The 25188-nt window shown below is 29.5% G+C and overlaps 2 protein-coding genes across 2 annotated transcripts; both read right to left on the bottom strand.

Moving 5' to 3' along the window:
* Positions 1-3365: 3365 nt before the first annotated feature.
* LOC124925225 (probable E3 ubiquitin-protein ligase plr-1) lies at positions 3366-3944 on the bottom strand. Its single transcript, XM_047465198.1, has one exon. The coding sequence runs from the start codon at positions 3942-3944 to the stop codon at positions 3366-3368; it is 579 nt and encodes a 192-aa protein (XP_047321154.1).
* Positions 3945-11675: 7731 nt separating this feature from the next.
* Positions 11676-12545, bottom strand: LOC124925194. The gene has a single exon (XM_047465168.1). It carries the CDS (start codon positions 12540-12542, stop codon positions 11676-11678), a length of 867 nt encoding a protein of 288 aa, XP_047321124.1. The 5' UTR covers positions 12543-12545.
* Positions 12546-25188: the final 12643 nt, after the last annotated feature.

Raw genomic sequence — 25188 nt, 5'->3', positions numbered from 1 at the left:
TAGTTTAACTATGTGTCGGTGAATGACTTGCGATAAAATAATGACCATGTTTATGAATTCTCCGACTTGACCCTTCTTCTCGTCGGGAATGAATTGTTCAACGTGGCCTTTTTGCATATTTTTCGACACCTTAACAACAACAATTTTATTTGGAAGCCTTTATAAATAGTGTCAAAACCGTCTTCTCTGAGGATATTAGTTTTGTTGTATAGTTCGGTTGCCACCTCTAACTCATGGCGCTAAATATCTTTGTAGTTTCTGTAAAAGATGACCCTTGACTCGATGAGAGATGATTTCGCATAATGAAGTCCCCGTTTTGTTGAAAGAAACTTTGTCTGATTTTTATTAAAAAAAAAATTTACCAAATGATACAACCAAATAAATACTGTGAATAAGAATAATAAGCCCATCCCAATTCTTGAATGCAACTTAAATATGTCTAATTAAATTTAATTTTCAAATAAATATTATTTGAAAATGTTAATTATAACTTACCGAGAACAACTATAGCCACCAATGGAAAAACCCTTGAACAACAAGTCCCACCTTTCTTCCATTGTCATGATATCGCAAGGACAAGAACACTGATTAGTCCCCTTGATGCAATGAAATTATCGTCAATGATGCAATGCACTCTCGGATGACTAGACCTCGAGTACTAAAGTTGGACAATGAGTTGGGTCAACATAATCCAAAAAGATATTTATACGGAATTGCACGATACGATAATATTTCACTCAGTTTATGGGTTGGACACGACACAAGAACGACACAATTATAAATTAATACGATCATGACACAATCAGGAGTCGACACGACTCGAACACAACACAAGCACAAGTCTGCAAACGAATCTGAATTGTAATGAGCACAACTTGTCACATGACATGTCAACTCTAAATCTATTTATTTTGCCACATTTCTTTTTTTTTAAACTTCATATTTAAAATAAAATTATGTCGCAAAGTATAATATTTGGGTGCATCGAGATTGATATCCATTGATGCAATGGAATTATTGACAATGGTGCAGTGTAGTCTCGGATAACTAGACCTCAAGTACTAGAATTGGGAAATGAGTTGGGTCAACACAATCCAATAAGATATTGATACAGAACATCACAATACGATAATATTTCATTCAAGTTGTGGGTTGGACACGACACAAGAACGACACAATAACACGATCATGAAACAGTCACGGTTCGACACAACACGAACACAACACGAGCACAACTTTACAAACAAATCCAAATTGTAATGAGCACAACTAGTCACATGACATGTCAACTCTAAATCTATTTATTTTACACACATTTTTTTTTCAAACTTCCATATTTAGAATAAAATTATGTTGCAAAGTATATGATTTTGGTGCATCGAGATTGGTAACCATTGATGTATGAGGAGGATCGACTGGTCTTGCTCGAATGGGCTATAAGTAATAAAATGTCCAATGAGATGGAAAAAGATGCTCAAATATTTGCTTGCAATTGTCAAAACATTGAATGTTTGGACTTTAAAAATGGAGAAGGTTATAAATGAAAATGTCTTGATGAATACTAGAGTTGGACAATGGGTTGGGTCAATATGAACCAATACGATCAAACACGATATTGGTATAAAAGACTACGGTACGATATTATCTCACTCGGGTTGTGAATTGGATAATACACAAGTTTGAGACAATACAATTACGAAATGATTACAAATTAACACGATAATGACACGATCACAAGTGGGTACGACACGAACACAACACGAGTACAAGTCTGCAAACGAATTTCAATCGAAATAAGCACAACTTGTCACATGACATGTCAACTCTATATTTATTTATGTTATACTCACATTTCCTATTTCGATTAAAATAAAAAAAAATTAACTTAAATAATATAAATAAATTAAAATAAAATATATTATATAAATATTTTAAAAAATATTATATGAATAAAAGTAAGAGTCATAATTTTCTAACATGAATTTCCGAGACTATTCTCAAACGAGTTTCTCAAGAAGACATGAGATGAGAACTAATCTTATTGTTTTTAGGATGTATATGAACGTGTAAAGTTACGTTTGAGATTTAATCGTAAACTTAAAAGGGCACTTCCACCAAACAACATCAAGTAGTTTGTCGAGTTTGAAGTTGGAATTAATGGTTGGTTTGACGAGCATTTGAAAATGTGAGGTCACGAGATGAATGTCGGATGGTGGTTAATGGTTGGTTTGACGTTTGATAAGAGGTTTGTGATCAATTTGGAGATTGGTTGTTGATTTGTTAAAGTGAGAGTAAAAGAGAGGCTTATTAAGATTGGTGAGTGGGTTGTTGAGGTATAGAGACATATGAAAAAGTATGAGTCACAAGATTAAGTTTAGTGGGTGGTTTTCGAGGGGATAGAGAAGCATATGAAAAATTGTGAGTCACAAGATGAGGGTCAATTGGAGGGTTAGTGGTTGAGTTTGACGAGCATTTGAAAATGTGAGGTCATGAGATGGAGGTCGGGTGGTGGGTGGTTTGTCGAGTGTGAAGTTGAAATTAATGGTTGGTTTGACGAGCATTTGAAAGTGTGAGGTCACAAGATGAATGTTGGATAGTGGTTGGTTTGATGTTGGATAAAAAGTCTGTGATCAATTGGGGGATTGGTTGTTGATTTGTTGAAGTGGAAGTAAAAAAATGTTGACTAAGATTGGTGAGTGATTTGTCGAGGGATGGAGTCATATGAAAAAGTGTGAGTCACAAAATTAGGGTCAATGAGTGGTTTGCCGAGGGAATAAAGAGTCATATGAAAAAGTGTGAGTTACAAGATGAAGGTCAATTGGATGGTTAGTGGTTGAGTTTGACAATACATAATAGGTGTGTCATCAATTGAGATCGACTAAGATTGGTGGGTGATTTGCCGAAGGGATAAAAATTGCATATAAAAAAGTATGAGTCACAAGATGAGGGTCAATTGAGGGGTTAAGTGGGTGTCGAATGGATAAAATTTAAGTTAATATTAAGATTAAAATTAAACTTAATTTTATCTAAAATATTTATAAATAAATAATATTTTATATATATTCTCATCCGTGCAAATACACGGGATTCATGCTAGTAAATATAAGCATGAATAAACACAAAATATGACATTCTTACGTGAATGATTCATTATTGAAATCTAGGTAGGAAAAAAATTGATAAAAATAAAATATAGACAAATCAAAACAAATTTGTTTATTTATTCTTAAATACAAAATATATATTTATTTTATTTTATAATTATGACCACATCTCACCTCAACACCTAAATAATTAGCATATTTTTAATTTTATATACAATAACATAAAAAGAAGCTAAATTCTTATATGATAATGAGATATATCTAATACATATAAGACAATATAGGTTCACGACACACAGGACAAGAATTGCTGATCTTTATCCAATTCTTAATACAAACACAATGAAATTGATGTGAACAATGCAGCATTAAATTAATCTCATCTCCAGCATTATAATTCTCCAAACAAATCGCGCACATATATTTCTCCTCCCTATCTGATGCAATTGATTTATTCTCATCCATGATCTTATCAATATCGTATTCTAGACGGATGTAGAATGAGAAGTAACACATGATCGAACACTCCTGTAAAATATTGTTAATCTTTTCACCTACTTTTTTCCTTTCATTTAACTGCACATCTGACTCTCGAAGCCATTCTTGAACATACGTCGCAATCTCATGTCTTTGAATGTTCTCCAAATATGTCCAAACTTCTGGGCCAATATCTTTGGCATCGATGATCATCGATTCGCCTCCTGTTGAACGACTCCATTCTTCCTTAACAGTTACCATATGAAGAGAGATGCTATATGTGGGTAGTTCGTTAATTTTGAAGGTGTCGTCAAACTTGATGGTGGCATGAACATATTGAAAAGAATACTCAAATAGCTCCATCATCAAATTTGATGTTACAAATTTGAAATTGTTAAAAGTGTATAGAAAAGAAGGAGGGATGTTTATTTATATGCTAATGATTGACTAATTATATTTTAAAAGTTTTTATGGAAAGGATTAGAAATTGGAATTAGTTTCCTATTTAATATAATGTTCTTTTATTAATAAATTAGATTATATATATATATATATTCTTAAAATGTATCTTATTATTCTTAAATTAGATTTTGGATATAATTATATATTTGTATATCCTAATTTTATGACGAGTGTCAACAAATTCTATTGAAAAATATTTTAATATTAAAATTAATGTTATATATATATAATTAATAAATTTGTTTTCTTAAATAGAGATTAATTTTATAAGAGGTGATTTTTGGATGGATATGAAATTAGTTAAACTTTAATTTTAGTATTATATAAGATCAATTTGATTAGTTTTTTTTTTTTTATAGGTGATCCATGTATAGTTAAAATATATATTTCTAAATGATTATATATTAATGTTTTAATATATATATTATATATGTAGTTAAAATTAAAAGATATGATTAACTTGATTGTCAAAATATAAAATAACTAATTACAGAATAAAATTTAAATTTTAATGATGATAAATAAAATATATTTTATTGTCAAATAAATATTAAAAAATTTATCACGCTTAAATATCTCATTAACAACTTATAATATCTGATTCGCATTTATAATATTTCATTCAATATATATATATATATATATATATATATATATATATATATATATATATATATTATATATATATATATATATATATTCAACCAATTATTAAAAATAATAATCTCTCACCTGATTATTCATATATATATATATATATATATATATATATATATATATATATATATATATATATATATATAATTTTATAGATATATAATTAAGAAAGAGTGAATAAAAAATGAATGAAAAGACATATTTTATTTTATTTTCTTGTAAATAGTTAGTTTGATGTATATATTGAAAAGATTCGCCTATAAATTAAAATAATATATAACTGATTATATTTTAATTAATATCAAATAATTTCATCTATAAAAGGAAGCAATATATATTTCACAGTTTTCATCTATTTCATACAAAAACTAACTTTAAAAGGATTAATATATTCAATTTATCTGGAGAAGCATTTCACACATTCAGATAAATAGGAAATCTGGTTTATTTGGAAAGATGAATAAGAACAATCTTCATAACTTCTATTACAACTCCTAAACTTTATTACTTGATCGAAATTATTCCATATACTTTATATTCTTTATATTCAACATATTATTTTCTTAAACTAGATTTAAAACTTACCCTTATATTTGAAAATTTCAGGTCATTTATCTCAATTTGTTATTAGTTATATATCAACAATGTTTGAATTATATTTTGGTCATCTCTCTTTGTTTTGTTTTCAAAATAAATCTCTTTATCAAAAACTTGATTTAAAACAAGTTTATATTTTCTATGACTGTTTGAAATAGTGGATAAGTGTCCATGAATTCCTCTTAAATGTTTTAGAAAATTAAGTTTATTAGGATCTTCACCTTCTTTAAATATATATATATATATATATATATATGTTCAAAACTAAATTTATATTCAATTATTAAGATCATGTAAAAATTCCAAATTAATGTTTATAATTTTAGATTATTGAAATTTTTATTTATTATTCTAATTTTTTCTCTATTTTTTATTATATACCTTGTCCCCTAAATGAATAAAGTATTTTAGTACTAATTTATAGCATTCTCTTCCTGGATAATAAACTTATTTGTGTGTATCTGCAATCACCAATGCTTTGAATTTTTTTTCTTCTGTTGGTTACTAATGGAGACAGTTTTATAGTTTGAGAATTATTATTAAGTGAGTTTTACTTTTACCAGCATTGAGATCATGTTCCAAATTTTTTTTACTGCTTTCCTAAAACTATACAATTAAAAGATTTATGTTTTTTTTTATTAAGTTTGTTTTAGAAAATTTAAGATATGATCTTTATTTTTCAACGATTTAGTTGATTTTAGTTAGTTGGTTAAATTGATGGTGGTTTATGCTCAATGTTTGAAATTGAGGCATAATTTAATCTTTACATTTTTGTCTTATTTCTTTGCTAGATTTAAATTGTGATATATATAATTAACCATTTTCATTTCTAATTGCTATTAAAAAAAATTAGGAAGATCCCCGTGTGATGCAAACGGATAAAAATATATTGTTACAACATCCCGTGTTCATTAAATTAGGTGTTGAATTTAAAATATAAAGTGTTATTAGCCTAATTGGTTAAAGAGTTGTACTTGTTTTAGTAGATTGCGAGTTCAAAACATATCTATTGCATTTTTAATATTATTTTTAACCGTTTTAAGTTTATGAACGGGTCAACCCAGAATCCGACTCACATATCCATTTATTCTCACATATATATCCAAATTAACCACAGCTCTCGACCCGGCTATTCGGAAACTTTCAAAATTAAGTATCATTATATATATATATATATATATATATATATATATATATATATATATATATATATATATATATATATATATATATATATATATATATATATATATATATATATATATATTAGTTAGTTAAAAATGTCCCGCGTTCATTAAATTTGGTGTTGAATTTAAAATATAATGTGTTATTAGTCTAGTTGGTTAAAAAGTTGTACTTGTTTTATTAGGTTGCGAGTTCGAAACATAACTATAGCATTTTTAATTTTATTTTTAACCGTTTTAAGTTTATGGACCGTTTTAAGTTTATGGGCAGGTCAACCTAGAATCCAACCCACATATTCATTTACTCTCACATATATATCCAAATTAATCATAGCTCTTAACCCGGGAATCCGGACACTTTCAAAATTAAGTATCAATATACATATATAGATTTTCACATATCTTACAATATTAATTAACCATTTTCATTGTTGCTATTAAAGAAATTCATAATAATTAAAAAATTCATAAATTAAATATTTATTAGGATCAAATTTTACCATTTAATTCACGAATTTAATGTGAATTTTATTTAATTTTATTTAACTACATCATTATTTACATTCATTAATAAATTTAGTTTAAAATTCTAGCAATCTCCCACATTATTGCAAAACTGAAAAATTAACTTGGTGAATGTTAACGGTTGAAACATATTTAGGAAAAGTATTTGTTACCTTTTAAATCTTCTCTTATGAAAGTATATATAACTTTACTAGTTAATTAATAGACTCGTTCTCCTTGAACTATATGTATTCACATAAAATTCTTCATGATACATGTAAAGCTCTCGTGGTTGTATTCATTTTGGTCATAAAACACATGTCTAATTTTGTGAGAGAGTCTAGAATTAAAACGTACAATTTTTTCTTCGAAGTGGTCAGACTTTTTTTTTTAAATATCTGTGTATATTAAAAATGATAAAAATCGTTTAATCACAACAACAAAGTATGACATAAAAATGCGTTACTCCGTATATAAATTATAGAAAATTACGACATTATTTTAATATTTTAAGAGAAAGATAAACACTCATGTACTACATTATTTTAAACACAAATAAAGATAGACAAATGATCAAATATGTCATAATTATTACATTCTTACATATAGCAATGAAGCAATCTCAATATGTCTACGCTAGTAGTACACTTATGGGTATTCAATATTTTGTTTATACCGAATATCAACGGAACGAATTCACAGAATTTTAATAAATCGAATTCGAATTTCATTTTTTAATTTTCGAGTCGAATTTTAAACGATTCGAATTCAAATACAGTTTTCGATTTAATTTTCAAGTTCGAGTTTAAGTTTCAACTCGAAAACCAAACCTAAAACTGAATTCATTATTTATTATTTATTTTAATTATACATATTTTATTATACACTATATAATTTATTACAATAATTATATATAATTTATTATATAATATATTGTTTTTTTTAAAGTTCATATATATTAAAAATGAAAAAAAAAATTTGTTTAAAAATAACGATAAAACATGACATGAAAAGAAAAAGAAAAAGAAGAAATAAAACATAAGACATAAGAAAAAACGGTATCGGCTCATAAATTTTTGAGAAAAATGATTATGAAAATAGTAATGAAAATAACATTATGAATGATACGCAATAGACGACTACAATCATTGAGTTTTATGTTACTTTTTAAGTTCATGCCAAAAAAATTAAGCTCACCCCAATTTGAATTATTAGATTCATCATGTAATTAAATTTTTTTAGATGTATTAACATCAACTTCACTGGCTGAAGCTACGAGTATTCGAAGGATTATCTCTTTTGTCGTTGAACAAGGGTAAAGTAGGGTCGAATCTCGACGTTATAGAATGGCCCCCTATGTACATGATATCAAGTTTCAACTTCATTTTCATTTAGAAATCAATACAACTTTTATTAGTAGAGAACCAACTTTGGTGGCTAATTTGATAGCAAAATATTAAAATATTTTTAATTGTTTTCAGTTTTTTTTCTCATATTTTTTATATGATACTTTTTTCAATTTATTGTATAATAAATCTATTAAAAATAAATAAATATCAAGAACATAAGAACGTTCTATATCTAATACCTCTCTCAAACTTATGTTCCTTTCTTTTCCCAATAGTTTTTTTTTATTCTTTTTCCTCTATCTTTTTCAAATTGGTCCTTATCCTTTGTTTCTTTCTAATTCGAATCTTAAACTTACTTTAAAAATACCTATTTGGGTTTTTGAGCTTTTCTTGTTAAGGATTAGTTTTAATTTTGGGTCTGGCCCAACCTCAATAAAAAAAAAATCAGTCCATATATTTTAAAAGCCTACTTATTATTACTTTTATTAGTTTTTTTTTCAAATATATTTTATTGGGATAACTCATATTTTTTATAATCGAATTTTGTGTTAATTTTGTTTCGAACGCAGAAAGTTTGAATGACCAGCTAAAGTAAATATTTTATTTGGAAATTAAATACGCAATATTTTAATTTTTTTTTAGAAAATATTCTCATCCCACATAGTGGGTCAATTTTGTGTTCATTTTTAAATTACTCTATATAATGTTTAATTTATGAGATTATTCAATAAAATATATAATGTTTGATTTTTTTTATTATTAAATAAGTTTAAAATACATTAATTCTTAACTTTATAAATTAACTAAGATTAGTTAATATACTTTTATTTTATTGTTTAATTTAAATATTTCTTGTTATTTTATATTTCTAGCTTTCTCATTTTTTATTTATATTTAAAACTATTTTTTCAATATTTTAAAACTATTTATTATTCATATAAGTAAATATAAAATCTTTAAATATTTATATATATAAAATAATTTAGTTAACACTAAATTTGACATATTTTTTAAAAGAATTGATCAATATTTATTATTTTAATTTATAATATTATTGTAACCGTATATTAATGTTATTATTTAAACAAAATAAATATTATTATTTTATTTTTAAAATATATTATTAAAATGAAATAAAAATTTAAATAAAAGTAAATAGAATTAAAAATCTAAAAAAAATATATTAACTCACCTCATTAATTTACTTTTTTAAATTAATATGATAATATATTTCAAAATTATTTGTAGCATATGTAGAACGATCATACGGGCCAATTCAGGGTGGGGCGGGCCTATTCATCAAAACTCATCGTTTGACGGGTCGACGTGGGTCAGCCCATCATTCTGGTGGGCTGAAAATCCTCGACTTAAGGTGTGTTGCGAGTTAGGCGGACCAGCATGTGAGTTGTCTCACTACAAATAAAAATAAATAAAAATCATTAATATTTCTAAAAAACAAGAGTTCAAGAATATTCTTAATCATGTAGGAATCAGTTTTTCTAGAAATAAAAGCACCATCATGATTTACATGCTTCATCCATGCTCTAACACCATAATACTCAAAAAATGCAAATGGTAAATCATGCCTAATGAATGCACAAATCATTAGCTCACGTGAAATCGTGAAATCTTTTGGTCTATTTTTTTAGACTTCATCTTTCTATCTTGATCAAGAATCATTTGTCCTACGTCGTGAAACTTCAATTTGTTGCAAGTTTTAACATGACGCCACAATGTAGAAGTCCCATAATATTTACCCCACATTTATATTGTTTTTGCATCCATTACATTCAGTTTTTTTCTATATTATCAATACCCTTCATTTATTAAAATACATCTAAATAACATAATATTCTTAGACTTTTTAGATGACCATTCATCATGCTTAGAACTTTCAAATTCATCAACATCCAAATCAATATCTTGATTTTGAGAGGAGTCAATTTCAAAAATGAATATGTTATTTAACAGAATATTAAGTTTCAGACTTTCAGTGTGAAGCTTCTCGAACTGAAACTAAGTTTGAATCCACAAACCTTTGAAGGTGAGAACAAAGAGAAGAAAAACAGAACAAATAAGTAGTCAGCGACCAATGGGTGAAGTATTGAGTATTGACTGCTGCAGTTTGGAACCAAGTTTGAATCCATGAACCCTTGAATGCGAGAACGAAGAGAAGAAAGACGGAACAAATAAGTAGTCGGTAGTCGATGTGCGAAGTATTGAGTATTGACTATTGCAGTGTTGCTTGGGAGAAAAAAAAACTAGGTTTATGCGGCATATGCTTATAAGGCTTTAAATTAGATTTTTTTTTTTGTCAACCAGCCTAGGCCCGCGACCCGAGCGGGCTGGCCCGTGTATGTCCACTTCCAAATGGGTTGCTAATATTTCAACCCAACTCGTCTAAATTGTTTGGTGGGACGGGTCAACCCAACAAATCTAACCCAAATTGACAACTCTAAGCATATGTAGCAAAATCAAACAAGGTGCACTTTAAATAGCAATTTGAGATAAGAGGCAAAATTTAGTGGGGAATATAAATTATTTTTATTTTATTTATTCAATAATAAAATAAATATTTTAAAGCACAATACTAATTTTATTTTATTATTCTAAATTGAGTATTTCAGTTAAAAATTCTCTGTGGATCTCTGAATTTTGAAAAAAAAAATTATACTATGAATAAATTTGTTTAAGGATATTAAGTTTTTTAAGACTTGGTTTAGGTTAGGAAAAATGAATAAAAGTTTTTATAAATTATTTTAAATTTATGGATAGATTCTAAGAAAAAATTAAAAATAAGTAAAGAAAAACTCTAAAAAAATGAAAATTTATAACTTATAAATATTGTTATCATCCTTATATTTATAATAATTAATTTAATATTTGGTTGATAAGATGTTATTATGGATTTAACTATTAGATAATAGTTTTGTATAAAATATTTTAAAAATAAAATTGTTAAGTGCATATTTTAAAAATATATTTAAGTGAATGTTAATATATATACCATGTAAAATTAAAAACAAATCTTAATTCTATTGAGATAAAAAGTCATTTTTGTATCTACAAGTTTTTAATTAGTTGAAAAGATATATTTATGAGACCATAAGGCAAACCAACACGATCAACAAGTTATTCACCATCCCATAAGAGAGGAGTTAATTAATAGATTTTTTTCTTTTCTTTTCTTTTCAATCTATATAATGAGATACACGGATGGACCCGAAAACAACATTATGAATAAAATATATTTACATTCTTTCATTTCAATTTGACATGTTAATTATGTACACATTCTTCAATAATTTTACCAAGATGTTACACAAAGATGAAAATACTAATTATTTACTAGGTTTTATGTGCCAATTGGTGTCAAATTGTAATGTTGGATCTCCCTTAATCTTTATGCCTCCAAGTGGATCTTTGGGCGTGTCTTCCCCTTCTTCTCTTTCTCCCGCTTTCACAATAATGTATTCTTTTTCTTGATCATCTTTTATCCTTCCTATCTCCCTAAGTTTTATGTCTTCATTTTTTTTACCCGTTATTTCTTCTTCTATATTTCTCGTGTTTGGATGATCATGTTTTGTTCCTTTTTCCAAAATGTCTTTATAACTACATTTCTCGGCTTCTTTTTCGGGCTTCTTTAGAATATCCTTATAGCTACACTTCATCCAACCCAACCTATCCGATAAATAATTAGACGACGACATTGATGACTCGGAACCCCTTCTAGTAATGTTGTATGTTATGTCAACCATGATCTCCTTCTCGGGCAACCCTCCATGAGTCAAAATTGATGTGCACAACTTGAACAATGTTATTAAGAAGACATACACCCAACTCAAGAATTGATCTAGAGTTATTCCACTTGGAAAGTTACTTCTGAAAACGCCATCCAACTTCGCAGGAAGGATTTCTACCATGTGTAGGGCTTCGTCCACGGCGTCGAACGCTAATGTGGACGATGGAAAAGCGGTTTCGATCTTGCTTTCGATCTCGAGGATGCGATCGTCTGCGAAAGAGAGGGCGGATTCGCTCTGACTTTCGATGATATTTATGACGGGAGCGGATAAAGCAACCAATGGGTCCATTCTCGCGACCATTGATCCCAAGGCTCCTTGGGAATTCTTGACATCTTTGTACAAATTTTGAGTAATTTTTGAGATGGAAGATCCACAAGTTTTAAGTGGACGATGTCTTATTGACATTTTGTAATTGTGGGAAGAGGGGGAAATTGAGGGAGGTGAAAATGTATATGATTGAAAGATTTGCAATTGTATAAAAAAAAAAAGTGAAATTTGGTGCTATAATGAATCTAGTCCAATTAGGGTAGCAATGGCTCAAAAAGTAAATGGGCATGGAAAAGTTGGTGGCTGGTGTTGCTTTCTTTTGTCCCACAAATTAATAGCATGCGCCAATTTTATGTGGTGAATATGGATTGTTTTGGCTTTATTTTTATCCAATCAATGAAATAACTACTTTTCGTTTATTTATTTTTTTAATATTTCATTTAATAAAAAATTGTTTAAGCCTAACATGAAAAAAAAAATGATGTACAAATTGATTATATTAGAATATTTAATTGACTCGAAGATCTTTAATAAGGGCAATAAGATCTCCATATGAATCCACTAATTTTCTAGATTTAATTTCCGACATCGTCATGATAATGACATTATGAATAATCTTTAACGGTCTACTTTCGTTGTTAAAATTTCTTCGATTTCTTTCCAACCAGATAATCTACCAAAAAATTATAGGAATAGAGACCCATCTTTACTTTTGGTTTAACTCATAATGTTTAAATTATATATTTAATTTTGTGATTGGACCAAATTTAATTTATTTTTCAAATATAAAAATTTTAGTTCTATTGATTATAAGATATATATAAATTTTCTTTCATTTTGATTTTTTTTCTCAATATGGGTAGTTTTCGCGACACCTTTGTTTAAGGGAAATATATCACACTTTTTCAAAAACTTTGTTTAAGGGAAATATATCACACTTTTTCAAAAAAATTCATATATTCGTAGCCTAAATTAATTCGGTCACAATTTAAATTTTCTGAGTATTTTTTCTTTAAACAAACAAGTTAATAAAAAATGCTCATTTTGCATATTTGAAAAGAAACTATGTGTTTTTTTAGATAATTTGTATATAATTATGCTTTATATCGAATAATCGTCAATTTATTTGGAAAAATATGTATTTTTATTTGTTATAAAAGTATGGAGTCTTTGATTAATCAAGACTATAACTTTAAAACATGATTATTATTTTTATGTAAAATTTGGTTTGTTATTTGAATAATTTGTTTATTAGTTACTTATAAGAAAAGTGTTGGACACAAAAAAGAAGGGCAAAAGCAAAAAAAATATAATAACAATCAAAATGTTTTTTCTTTCTTGTTTGGTTGGTTGACAACACATTTACATTCATCAATGTTCACAAAACATAGATTTATGATTGTACTACATCATTTATTTTTTTTTAAAATGAAGAAGATGTTAGCAACATCCAACCTCAAAGAATAAAGGAACAATATAATATGTGAAATATTTCACACAAGAGGAAAGAACAATATAATATGTGAATTGCATAGTACCAATAATTATGACAAAATTGATGTATATATACTAACCAGTAACCACACAAAGTTGGTACCATTAATTATAACACAACCTAAAACAAGAGAAATGAAAATAATTTGTTATTCATATATTTTAATGACATTATTATGTTTACTTGATAAAATAATCATATCCATGAATCATTACTATTTATTGACTTTTTTAAAATAGGGGTAGATGTATCTCATTTAAAATTATATATATAACAGATATAATAATATATTGGTGAGAATAGATCAGTCTGATCAAAGGAGACAAAATTGGATTATATATATCTTGATACTGTGAGCCCATATTTATTTAATATGTAGGATAGTCAATAAAATATCTTACAAATTTATATCTTCTAGAAAGAAAAGAACGGGAGAAAAGAGAAATCATTTTGATTTTGTGCTATTTGATTTTGATTTTGGTTTTTATATTGAAGATCGGATAGTTTTTAAATTTTTCAATATTCAAAATTGAGTTGCTCATTTATTTTGTTAAAGACATTTTATTTAGTTGGATTAGATTTATTGTTTCGAATTATTTTTTTTAATAACACTATACATCGTTGTTGAATAGTCTATTGTTTATACACTTCGATTATGTTGGTTATGTTTTCCGTTTGTATTCGTCAGCTTCTTAGTAACAAAAGACATATGATTATGTCGGATTCGAGTTGTTTTTATTTTTCTAGTAAAAATTATTAGAATTGATATTTGATTGGGATGTCTTTTTAACAGACCCCGATATTCTCATTGTATATGTTTCTTGTTATTTTGATTATATGTATAAATAGTTATCATTTTACGACATTTTTCAATATCTCTCAAAATATTTGGTAAAGAATTTTTTGGCATCATTATTAATTTGTTCGACTTGTTCATCATTATTATGAACTCAAATAAGTTTATATTTTTAGCCACTCTTGAAAATAAATTTGTGTGATAATTGATAATTGTTCACTGAAAACTTTAGTTTTTATTATCATATTATTTAATATTTTATTTTATAAATATTATTTTGTATTATTTATAAATAAATAAAATTCTAATTCTCACCAAAAACGTTTTAAATAGAAGCGGAGTGTCACGGGCTAAAACTCAATCACCGAATATTTTCTCATCTCGCACGGCACTAGTCTAGATTGTTACAATACTATCTAGTCAGTTTTTCCAAAGATGCAAGAAGATGAAATACTTTGAGAGAGAAAAAAGTTAGAAAATATCTTGTTTATTGCTTAATGCTTTACAAGTGTGGGGTACAAAGTTATAAGGTAGTGTAAGGTGCTTGGTTTTTTATGGCAAAGACTTATTTATATACAAGTGGATAAATTATTTTAGAGAGTTCTATTAACTATTATTCTTGAGAACTTCTAGATACATACTTTAGAAACTCCTAGAGAAATTTAGAGAGTTCCATAATTAACCTACTTAATATTTAAGAACTTTTAGAGAATTCTAGAGAGTTCTATAACATTACCTATACTTTAAAAATTCCTAGAGAATTCTAGAAATTTCATGGTAGAAAAAACCTAGCACAATTTGGAATCTTCTAAGATGTGCATATTGTGGGCTTGACATCGTCACTTATGTGAATGAGTTGTGACAAAAGTGTCATTATTGTGAGGTATCATTCTAGTTTTTCTTAATTTTAAAAAAATATATTTTATATGTAATCTCTTTTTTAAATTATTGAGAATTAATTTTAAAATAAATGTTGGAATTGATTTAGAAGTGATTTAGTTAAGTGAACTAATTAAAAAATGCCAAATTTTCCTATATCACTTTCCAATTAAGCTGGCATTTATCTAAACTTTATATAAGTGGCTCATTATATAATTATTGTTGCTCTTTTGTTTTTTTAAGAAAAAATAAAACAACCGACGTCCAAATTTTAATTCTTGGAATAATTAAAGCTAGTATATCACCCATTTTACTCGATTAATTCAATCAATGTATTATTAATGAAAATCATTCTATTATATTAAATATTGCTAATTTATCATGGTTGTATATGATTTATTTACACATATAGTTAAAGTTTTTATTAGTGGACTGAATTAGAAATAGTTTAATTTTTGTGATTTCAGTATTCTTGTAAATAAGAAATATTATAACTATAGATGAAATATATATAAAATAAATAACTTCTTAATAATGTATATATCATATATGCATTATTAATCTAATCTAGTTAAATTTTTTTTACTATAACTTATCTCTATCATTTTAAATTAATATGAATTTTTCATGAGTTAACAACTGCCCATATTTATTTATTACTGTTACATGGGTTTAATAGAACCAAATGCAATTGTTACATAAATGGTCTACTCAATAATAGCAGAGGCAGTACGTCAATCACTAACTATATATAAATGAACAAAAAAAATTGATATTAAAACTTCAATTTGTGCACAATTTGTGTGCACATGATATGATGAAATCTATATATATATATATAATATATATAATGATGCTTAATTTTTAAAGTGTATGTATTGTCGGGTCAAGAGCTATGGTTAATTTGAATATATATGTGAGAGTAAATAGATATTTGGGTTGAATTGTGGTTGACCCGCCCATAAATTTAAAACAATTAAAAAATGCTATAGGTATGGTTCAAACTTGCAACCTAACAAAATAAATACAACTTTTTAACCAACTTTATATTTTAAATTCAAGACCAAATTTGATAAACGCGGGACATTTTAACAATATAAGTTCAACTTTTTAGCTAACTAATCTATATATATATATATATATATAATATAATGATGTTTAATTTTTAAAGTGTCCGGATTGCCGAGAGCTATGGTTAATTTGGATATATATGTGAGAGTAATGGATACTTGAGTTGGATTGTGGGTTGACCCGCCCATAAATTTAAAACAATTAAAAAATGTTATAGGTATGGTTCGAATTTGCAACCTAACAAAATAAATACAGCTCTTTAACCAACTAAACTAATGACACTTTATATTTTAAATTTAACACTAAATTTGATGAACTTGGAACATTTTAACAATATAAGTTTAACTTTTTAGCTAACTAATCTATATATATATATAATGATGTTTAATTTTTAAAGTGTTTGGATTGCCTGATCGAGAGCTGAGAGTAAATGGATACTTGGATCGGATTATGGGTTGACGACCCGTCCATAAACTTTAAATGGTTAAAAATAAAATTAAAAATGCTATCATATTTTTATCGTAATATATTTTTATGATTTTTTATATTATTACTCGTGCAAATACACGGGATGCATGCTAGTTGGACTAAAACCCAAAATTATTCTTGCCCCACTTTTAAGGGATTGCACTTTTAATACTATCTTTCCTCGACACTATAGATATATCCATAATTAAGGATTATAATATATATGGATTTGTTCTCTCTAAAATTTTCAAATAATTTCAACATTTAAATCTCAAAAATCTAATTACTCAATTAATTAATTAATTAAAATATTAATATATATATATATATATTATGATTATATAATAATACTTTTTAAGTATTTTTAAAAATAATAACTTTTTAAATCTCTACACAAATAAACTATTTAAACAATGTCATGGATTATCATATAACCCTATGTAACATGTCTAGTTTATAGAGTAAGAAGATTTTAGCTTATAGAAAGTTGTGACAGCGTTTATGAAACTAGACTAAAAAAAATGAGGGTAATAATATATCTTTGGAAAAGAAGTCAACACTTAAATGAATAGTTTATGACTTGCTTTCTTTAAGACTAGTTTTCTTTTTATCAATGAAAAAATTGATATGAATATTCAAATACCAAAAAGATAAAAAGAAATTGGAGTCGTCACTAAAACACTACTCTATAGTTCATCGTCTGCAATCCATCGAAGCAATGTTATTTGAGAGGATGAATATCGGTTCAATAACTATTTAGAGTTTTTTTTTTTTTTAAATGAGACATCTTTATGGTGAGTTGTCTCTGAATAAAGAAAAGAGGAGAAAAATAGAAGCAATGGAAAAAAATGAGAAATGATATAGAGCGGAAAAATATTAACAGAAATATATAGGGAAATGATGTGTCATCCTTTTATTATATTAAAAATGTAATGAAAAGAGAACTTTAAATTTTCAATCTAATGGAGGGATGACACATCATTTCCCTATATATTAATGTCAATACTTTCCCGCTCTCTATCATTTCCCAGAAAATACTTGTTTACTTGTTTGAACGAACAAATGTTATTAAATTTTTTATTATATACATAATTAAATTGTATTTCATAACATTATTTCATATAAATCAATACTCTAATAAAATATTTAAAACCAGCCTATGTCATCCCATATTCAGTCTCTCGCTGAAAACCTTATTGAAGCTCAACTTCTATGTTTTCATTATATTTTTAAAGGAATATAATATTTTTTTAAGCATTGAAGATTCTATAAATTTAACTGATGTGGGATGCATGATCTTAATCTAGATTTTTTAAAATTTAGTGAGTGTCGACAAAATTGAAGACAAAGACGTGCAAATGATGAAATATGAATATAAAATTTTACTTTATTTCAACTAATTAAAATATTAGTCGTTATATGAATCAAGCTGGTGCATATCATGAATGAGTGTGAAGATTCTAATTATTATAAAATATATTCGATCTGTTTTTTATTTTTTATTTATTTGACACCATACATTTATTTATATTCCATGTCACTAATGGTAATGGAGTACCTTAAAAAAAGACTTCGACCCATTGAGTTGACTTGATTCATATTCTAAATCTTTTAATTAATTAATAAATCAAACACATTTTAACAAAGAAAAGTATATAATTATAATATTAATTAATAAATAAAAAATAACAGTGCGTACTTAATTCTTTAAATTCAGTTAAAATATTTAACTTGATAAAATAAAAAATAAAAATGACTTGGTTTCATTTGATATGAAAAATATAAATAAATTGTTTTATTTTGAAAAATAGATGAAGAAAAAGTAATTTTATTTAATATTATGTTATTTAGATATTTATTTAGTTCACACTTAAAATTAACTATTTCTTAATTAATTTAACTTTTTAATCCATCAAATGTAAATGTACTGAATTCTCGTTCCATAATTTTAGATTGAATTTATTTAAGTTATTTAAATAATTCAAATAACTTCAATATTATTTTAGTCTCACATTAATCCTATCATCTAATTCATTACCAAAAATACTAAAATATCATATATTTTAAATTATTATTTTTTATTTTACTATTATATATAAATACTTTTAAAATCATTTTACTAAAAATATTTTTACCTCCTTAAATCATTACCATTCATTTTATTTAAACATGATAAAGATATCTTGTTTTTCTTTATACTACTCAGATTTGAATTGATGTTATATTTTGTTCGGTCTAACATCTTGTTTAGTCAATAGATTTTTTGTCCCAAATTTATAATCCTAATAATATTCTCAGCTTTCGTTGGATTGTTCTTGCTTGTACGTACCAGTTAATTAGATGAAGTTGCTAAATTTAGGTCATCTCCAATCCAAATACTTATTCTTAAACCCAAAATGCAGTAAACATCCCATCAAACAATAATTCATCTCTAACCCGAAAATCCAAACTCAAACTCAAAAGAATATTCTAAGAATATTCCTTTTTATAATAATTTTTAATTTTTTTCAATATTATCTATATATTTATCTAAAATTACAAATTGAACTCATAACTTTACACCAACTTATTAATGTAATCAGAATGTCTTTTTCAATTTCTTAGTTAGGTAATGGATTATTGTATTTTTTCGGTTTTTCTACATGTTTTATTTTATTAAAATTGTTTTTATTATTTATTATTTTTTTTATCAATATTGTTTATTATTATAAATTTATAATACTTAAAAAATATAAAATATAAATATAAACAAATTTAAATATAAGTTAATTATATAAACTGTTAGATAAATTCATACCGGTTCAAATAAACCTAACTTAAACAAACTTCCTATGCAGGAACAAGGAACCGGACCGGATAAACAGAAGAGAACCAACTGAAGAAACCGAACCGGTCAAGCTACCAAACCGATCAAGAGTATTCGGCACGTGACCGCACAGAGGAAGGATCGGCCAAAGCTCAAAACCGGAACCATCATATAGCCGATCAATCCACAAGGCAATCATAACCGGAAGAAGTCCGGTTACTTCACTATCAAAAGACATTCGGCCAAGTCAAGTGGCCAATCTAGGCCAAGTCAAGAGGCCGACTAGTACAAGAAGACACTTTGGGTATCTGTTGAGAATGATACCAAAGGAACAGACTGAATACTTCCATATCCATGCAAGTCTGAGGAAAGACTGTAGGCTGCAGAAAAAACAGTACTACCGGATCCTTCTACTTCGGGATAAGCCAGAAAGGAAATCTTCAAAGTACAGACAACTGTCCAAGCAGACAGTGCCTACATTGAGTAAAAGACAAACCCAGCAGGTTTGCTTTACAGACCGGCAGGTCTGAAACAGGATGCCAGGTCTGAGATTGACCGTCAGGTCTGAGGAGAAGACCGCAGGTCTGAGACACTGAATCACTGCATCTCTGATCAGCCAATCAGATTCAAGGCTTTGAAATATGACCGTTGGCATATTTCACCTATAAAAGGAGGCAGTTGCAGAAGAGTAAATGTGGGATTTTGAGCAGTTACTAAGAGTCATTAAGTGAGACAAACATTGGGATAACAAGAGCTAAGTGCATTTACTACAAGTGATAACAGTGTGGCATTCTAAGAAAGCCTAAGTGCTGAATTCTAAGAGTGTGTTACAATTTCGGTGTAAATTGTAAGAGTGTTATCGAGCAGGAAATAAGTCTCGATCGGATTGTATTTGTATTCCTTAGTGAATATCCTTCTCGCGGTTTCGAGAGGAAGGGGTGACGTAGGAGTTTTATCTCCGAACATCCATAAAATCTGTTGTGTTACTTACTTTCTGTTGGCTTCATTACATAACCGACTAATCTAACAATACCGCTCAGAACCGAATTTACATTAACCACACCAAGTATCCAGATTGCCGAAACCGACCCACCATTCTTCAAATCCCCATCATCCGAAACCGACTCCGCCTATCATACACGTGTACCGCTTCAACTTGAAAGCAAACCTCTTCCGCGCTTGAACCTAGTTCAAGGGTTTGTGACAGGTTGTGTAGTATTGAAACCCCGGTGTTAATCTCTAACCGGATTAACCACCACCCTACGAGTGAGAACCGCTAACCGGTCCAACCCCCGGTCCACCAGCGGCGACCTAGATCCTAACAATTGGTATCAGAGCAGTTAGTTTCAATACTCAAGCAAACATGTATCAAGATAGGCCTCCAATGCTAGAAGGTGATGACTTTGCCAACTGGAAGGCACGCATGCATCTACATCTAGTCACCTTGGATGATGAAATGGAATCCATTCTGACCGAAGGACCGATAATCATTGATAAAGATAGAAAATAATGGACGGCTGAAGATAGGAGAAGGAACAATCTGGACAACCATGCAAGAAACCGGATCTCCAACAGCGTGGACAGAAATACATACTGCAAGATCAGAGATTGCAAAACCGCGAAGGAGACTTGGAACACGGTCATCCAGATCTTTGAGGGAAATGAAAGAACAAAGGAGAACAAAATAATGGTGGCCACACAAAGGTTTGAAAGCATCAAAATGAAACCAGGAGAAACGATGAAGGAATACAGCGACCGGTTCACTGGTGTGTTAGATGAGTTAGCAAATCTGGGCAAAAAGTACGACAACAAAGAGGTCATCATGAAGGTTTTGAGATCTCTTCCGAGTGCTTTGGATATAAAGACGATGGTCATGAGAGAATCAAATAGCCTACGTAAGATGAAATTATACGATGTATTCGAAGATCTTAAGGCATATGAGTTCGAGATGAATTCCAGAACTGAAGAGGAAGTCTCGGCCTCAACGTCAACCAGAGCACTGTTCACATCTACGGAACCGGCTGCACCTGTTCCTGCTCCTATATCTACATCTGCACCGGTACCGATTCCTGCACCTGCACCGATCAGAACCGCCGAACAGTTTACTGAGGACGCCATGGCAATGCTTGCACAGAAGTTTGGGAGGTTCATGAAAAGGAGCCAACCGACAAATAACTACTATGGTGACAAATCCAATATAAGATGCTATAACTGTAACTGTATGGGACATTTTAAGTGGGAATGCAGGAAACCAAGGAGAGATACACAGAAACCAGACTACCAAAATAACCGGAACAACTATCAACAAACCGGTGAAGGAAGTGAAGTACCGAAAGCACTGATAGCCGATGATGGAGGAAGCCTATGGGCTCACAGTGACAGTGACGATGACCTCACATGTCTCATGGCAAATGAGGAACAGGTATTTGACTCTCCTTGTGATGAATTTACTAAAGATGAGTTATATGAAACATTGAATGACATGGTAGAAGAATATAAGAACCTATTGACCATGTTACCTAAGCACCTCAACATCAAAACCGATCCCATAGTACCTATCCCAGTAGAACCAGAGGTACCCATCATAACCGAACCGGAAGCCATACAACCTGATGATACTCATACCCTAGAAACCGAATTAGACCTTAAGATCGAACAACCTAGTGAGCCGACTAGAGACCTAACCGAGAAAGAGAATGCCAGATTTCAGTATACGATGGCCGCCTATAGGAGATCTAGCGATATAGTAAAGAACCTGAATAAAGAATACAGGCATCCACGTTGTAAGAATGGCCTAGGATACACAGAGAACAGATCTAAAAACCGAAAATCCATATGGAAAGCGAAGCTTACAAAAGGAAACCTTCCCTTTATAAAATTCCTTAAGAGCACCTGTACAGCTGAAGAAGAGGAGACCGCGTATTATAGGGAAGAAAAGACAAAGTATAACTATGTTGGGCCAACCGATTCATGGCTTGACCTTGAGAAAAGGAAAGCAGAAATCCTCAAATATAAGAAAGATTTCCCTGAACCACGAAGATCAAACTATAGATCATCAAACCAAAGACCACCATCATTTAGGTCATCTGTAGGGAAACCGAAATACACCAGACCAAGTGTGAGGAGAACAGTTGAAACTTTAGCAAAGAAGACCGTTCGATTTATCAAGGTTTGGGTACCTAAGGGACTAATCGCATGTGGACCCAAGTAAATGTGGGTACCAAATAGTTGTAAATATGTACTTTTTGCAGGATCCAAAGAAACGGCTAGGAAACTCCGAATGGTTCTTGGACAGCGGTTGCTCCAGACACATGACCGGAAATAGCAATCTGCTAACCGACATTAGATCAGTAACCGGTGCTCCTATCACTTTCGGTGACAACTCTAAAGGTAAAACCGTGGGCAAGGGTAAGATTGTCCATGGTAACCTAACTATTGACAATGTACTTCTAGTTGAAAACCTACGTTTTAATCTACTTAGCATTAGTCAGATGTGTGATGCCGGATACACAGTAGAATTCCTTAAACATGCATGCTTAGTTAAGAACTCTCAAGGGATAGTGCTACTAACCGGAAATAGGATAGGTAACATCTACAAGGTAGACTGGAAAACTAGAGTAGAACACCCTATATGCATGATAGCTAAAACTGATCAAACCTGGCTATGGCACAAAAGACTAAACCACCTAAACATGAAAACCTTAAACTACATTCGTGGTAAGAAATTAGTGGAAGGCATCCCAGATATAGTATTTAACCAGGATAAGGTTTGTTCAGCATGCCAGATGGGTAAACAAACTAGGTCATCGTTTAAGAGCAAAGGAAATCTCCAATCTAGCCGATGTCTAGATCTTCTTCACATGGATTTATTTGGACCAATTCAGGTCATAAGCCTAGGAGGTATGCTTTACACCATGGTAGTTATTGATGATTACTCTAGATATACATGGGTAATATTTTTACCATCTAAACGTGAAACGGTATCAAACCTAATCAACCTCCTTAAGCGTTTGCAAAATGAAAAATTAACTCGTATAAATTGCATTCGAAGCGATAGAGGTACCGAATTTACTAATAGCACATTAACTGCATATCTTGATGAATCCGGCATTAGACACGAGTTGTCTAGTGCTAGGACTCCTCAACAAAATGGCCTGGCCGAGAGAAGAAACCGGACTCTCAAGGAAGCCGCACGGTCCATGATAGCCGACTCCGGCATTGCTCAGAAATATTGGGCTGAAGCTATCAACACTGCATGCCATACACAAAATCGGTCTTTGATTAACAGATTTCACAACAAAACACCATATGAGGTTTATTTTAACAGAGTTCCTAAACTTAAATACCTCAGGATTTTCGGCTGTAAATGTTATATTCATAATAATGGTAAAACTCAACTCACTGCTTTTGATGCAAAGACCGACACCGGCATTATGCTAGGATACTCGTCAGTAAGTAAAGCATATAGAGTATATAACAATAGAACTGCAACCATGGAGGAAACAATTCACGTTGTTTTCGATGAATCGGTTGAAAGCAACACTGCTTCATGCTTTGATCTACACAACAGACTGGAAAACAACGATATTCATTCTGATAGCGACGATGAGACCCCGGTCTTCAGGGGATTTGTCCATGATCTAATGGGTAATATTGATACCCAGCCGGATCAAGCTGTTTCACAGCAGGAAGCTGACACTTCGGTCCAACCCGAGGAAGCCGGTCGGTCTGACAATCTTGGTCAGCCTACCGACATGTCTAGCCTTGATCAATTAAACGGTAACTTGGTAGACACCCTTGAACTGAATCTCAGAAGAAATAGTAAACATCCTCCTGAGCAAATTATAGGTGACCCTTCAGAACCTGTTCGAACTAGGAGTCAACTTCTGGAAGGATATTTTAACTCTGCTTTTATATCCCAGATTGAACCGAAAAGAATAGATGAAGCATTGTCAGATCCGGATTGGATCTTAGGAATGCAAGAAGAGCTAAACCAGTTCGAGAGTAGTAAAGTCTGGTACTTAGTTCCCAGACCGAAAGATAAATCGGTCATAGGAACAAGATGGGTATTCAGAAACAAACTCAATGAGGACGGTTTGGTCACGAGGAACAAAGCCAGATTAGTGGCTCAAGGCTACAAACAGGAAGAAGGCATTGACTTTGAAGAGTCATTTGCTCCTGTAGCCAGGATTGAAGCCATTAGGATTTTTCTTGCATTTGCTGCTTTCAAAAATTTCAAAGTTTTTCAAATGGATGTTAAAAGTGCATT

The sequence above is a fragment of the Impatiens glandulifera genome, chromosome 1, assembly GCF_907164915.1.
Source record: "Impatiens glandulifera chromosome 1, dImpGla2.1, whole genome shotgun sequence".
Lineage (NCBI taxonomy): Eukaryota > Viridiplantae > Streptophyta > Magnoliopsida > Ericales > Balsaminaceae > Impatiens > Impatiens glandulifera.
Note: the sequence above shows the minus strand (reverse complement) of the source record. Positions and strands in the feature narration are given on the sequence as shown.